This window comes from Plasmopara halstedii (assembly GCF_900000015.1).
Source record: "Plasmopara halstedii genome assembly, contig: Scaffold_2061, whole genome shotgun sequence".
Classification (NCBI taxonomy): Eukaryota; Oomycota; class Peronosporomycetes; order Peronosporales; family Peronosporaceae; genus Plasmopara; species Plasmopara halstedii.
Window position 1 is genome coordinate 222,386 of NW_020188969.1, and position 3,536 is coordinate 225,921.

Sequence of the window (3,536 nt, forward strand, 5' to 3'; positions counted from 1 at the left end):
GGCGACCACTCGACCCATTTGAGCTGGGTTCCGGGGTTCGCCAAGATGATCCTTTCTCGCCGACACTCTTCGTTACAATTCGTTGACATCTTCATGACTTTGGACTTCGAATCGGCTCAACAACTCACGCGGTGATCAGTTTTCCTGACGACTGTACCGGGCTTCTCCGTAATTAAAGCCATACTAAAGACTTCCTACAACTCGTAAAGTATTTTCGAGGTTTCCGGTATGTGCCAAAACAAAGCCAAAACAGTGGTTCTTCCTTTCAAGCCTTGGAACAACGAAACAGAACCTTTACGTCAAAGCCTTCGCAACATGGGGTTATCGTGTTGGAAAATACTGACCGCGCAAAGCTACTTGAAATTTCTATGGCCCAAGCCTCACCGACGCTGACCGCCTACAAAAAACACCTTCTAACAGAGATGAAAATCCGGTGCTCAATCTGGCTTGATCGCGCGAAAACTTTACGCGGGGAAGTATTCTACCTGCTCTATGGTATTCCGGAGGCGTCTGCCATATCCCGGCAACAGGATTTCAAGACCAGCTTTTACGGCTTATTTCGCGCTTCATGTGTCGATTTAAGTCATCAAACGCGCTGCCCGCAACTGGTGGTTCCTTCCTTTGGGCCAAGGGGGACTGGGTTTGGCGCCTATTCAATTCACGAATCGTAGTCTCCAGCTTCATATGCTGTGCAAAGTGATACTGGCAGGCAAATTAACGCCTAACACACCTTCTTGGGCAGATCCAGTCATTCGACGATTCGATCACGCTATATCACCTGGGGGGGGAAGATTTCGACATTCTGTATGCACCCGTGACAACAAGTCCAGACTATGCAAATTCGCGCCGTTCTAAGCGTTGGGCGGGCCTTTGCCTTTCATTTGGCACACCCACTCTCGGCAAAAAAACTCACCCGGCTACAAATTAAATTTGACAAGCTAACATCACCCATTTTGAATAATGTGGATATTGCTTATGGCTACCGGGGAAGCATTTTGGCGGGGACTTCACGGCCGCTAGGCTTAATTCGTATACTGGCAGATCAAGTAATTTTTCGCCCAGCTTAACTTTTCGAGTTTGCCCACCCCCGGTGAAGGCTGCAAGTCTATCACGATTTCTGAGCCAATTTGGCTGAGGTCGTATAGTGAGCGAGCGCTCGTGTACCAATTTGTTGGACAAGGCAGGAAGTCTTCTTAATTTATTGACTCCTTGCCCGATCGGGCCCTGCCAGACTTTGCGCTATTACGCTTTTGATGCTAATAAAATATCAGAAATTAGCGTGACTCGCATTCGCTCAATACTCGCTGAGTTCTCGGTGCCAGCGTTGCCCTATTCCTGGAAAGGCGTTTCAAGCAGTCCCCCTCAGTCAATGTGGGTCAGGGATTCAAAAATGGGCAGACACGTTCTGCCAGTCTGTTCCAATCTCTATAAAATAACGCTCTCTTTTTTTGGCTATCGGCTTCATCACCTACCCGGTACTCAGTCGATGTGCCACCATGGCTGCGAGGTTCTGGAAACGGCCCCTCATCTTTTTTGGTACTGAGACTTTGCCATGCAAGTCTGGGCCGACTGAATTACCGAATTTCGAACCTTTTTCTTGGTGCACTTGAGCGGAATTCAGTCTTAATTTTTAAGTTGGAGCCTGAACCGGCGGCCAAGGCCCGCTATGGCTATAACTTTTTGTGGTTTTCAACTCTGTAGTAGCAGTGGTTTTCCTGTGTCTATGGCTACATCGGAATGATATTCGCTTTCGTGACTTTCAAGCCAATATTATGGACGTTCAAGCTCGAGTCAAGGCCGCCGTAGTGCTCTACATTGAGTGCTACTTTCAAAAGCTCCTAGTAAAATCTCTCAGGACTTCAACGGCGCAGTCTGCACGAGCTATTGGCAAGCCTCCACCTTTCTGATGCGCTGCCACTGTACCCCGAGGCTATGGATCATTAGAGTTTTTCTCTGTGTGACGACAAATTGGGCGTTAGCACTGGCTGCAGTGCCGCGCTGCGGCCACCCTCAAAGTTTTCCAAACCCATTTTTCATGTGTCGAGAATTGGGTTCTTTCTTACCGAAAGGAAAAACGGAAAACAAGAGTATACCGCTTTGATTTTTCGAACGAGGCAAATCTTCTGTGGTTTTAGCCTTTTGTCTTTTCGAATTTAGTCATTTTGAACTTTATTGTATTGGGGGACTTTGGGCTTCGGTTGTTTTGCTGTGTTCTCCTGCTGTACAAGTTCGTCGTACCCAGTTTACTAATGCGTCCGTTTGGAGCCACGGGCTGACATGATCCACGTCACAATTTACGCATCCTTTTGGTGTGATAGTCTTCTAACGGTAGCTTTCCGCAAGCCATACGACACCGAATAGTACCGCTGCACCCAAGAGGGTCACTAAGCATGAGGTTGGCTTTTTCCGACGATTTCACATATACCCATTGCCTAGCTAAAGTGCTGCAACGATATTCCACGAAAGTCCCGAAGGACTTACCGCAAGCAATTATGGTTCAGACTATTTTACGAGAAGACCAACCTAAGTCCCAAGACCATTTCATGCATCATCATACCAACCCAATTATTGGTCGCGGGGGGACTCGAACCCGCAACCTCCAACTTGACCATGCAGTATCGTAACCACTCCGCCAGAACACCGAATGGAAATTTGGGTGTCTTGACTCTTATCTAAGGCAATGCACTTTCCCACCCTAAGCTTGAAATTTGTAAAGACTCCGATTATTTTCGTATTTTTGCTAGATCATAAGGTAGTTAGGCATTTTGCCGAATATTCAGTGCAATGAGACTTAATTCTCTGACGGAATGCATAGCGTGGCTTGCGAAGCATAATTCATAGATTAACTAACTAGCTATCGAAACGATTGGGAGTATGCAGCGGGGCTGCCGTAGCTTATCGCTTGAGAAAGCGTGATACAGGTCACTGACCTTTCGTTCCATACTTAGAACAAGTAAGAGTAATTATTGCCTTCTCAAGGCTAATTGACTCTTCAGTTTAGAATACAAATCTGATTTTTATTATCCTTATTTTAAAAATATAGATTTTCCTAAATATACTAAATATATATAGTAACATCCAAATACACGCATAACTACTGGCTACCTAGCCACACACCGTATTCTTGTTTGGCCGCAGTCACACTATCCACATCTCGTATGACACACACCCCTGCTACCAGGGTACGTGTAACATCGTTACACCCTCCCCCATTAAGATTAACATTTTCAGTTCCGATCGATTATTGCCTCAACGTGGCTCGCGTGTCCACTAGATACTGCAACTCAATTCGTTGGAATTAAACAACTTCCTTGTTCAATGAGCCCTGTGTCCACGACACGAAAATCATCAAGTCTCGCTGGTCTGACATCGAGCACGGGTAGAGCCCAACTTCGTCTCTCGCACGCGGTGCGATGTCGGACAGTGCGTCGGCGGCACCAAGGGATGCACATCCTAGGCTCGATGAGCACGAGCGTCTCGCTTTGCGCACGCTATCAATGACGAGTGACCTTGTTGAGGATGTGGAGGTGGTCGAC

The 3,536-nt window shown here is 46.9% G+C and overlaps 1 protein-coding gene across 1 annotated transcript; it reads left to right on the forward strand.

Annotated features, from left to right (window-relative positions):
- Positions 1 to 368: 368 nt before the first annotated feature.
- On the forward strand, positions 369 to 671 carry PHALS_02571 (uncharacterized protein; the record flags this gene model as incomplete). The annotated part of the gene is made up of 1 exon (XM_024716976.1): positions 369 to 671. The coding sequence occupies one exon, from the start codon at positions 369 to 371 to the stop codon at positions 669 to 671; it is 303 nt and encodes a 100-aa protein (XP_024582521.1).
- Positions 672 to 3,536: the final 2,865 nt, after the last annotated feature.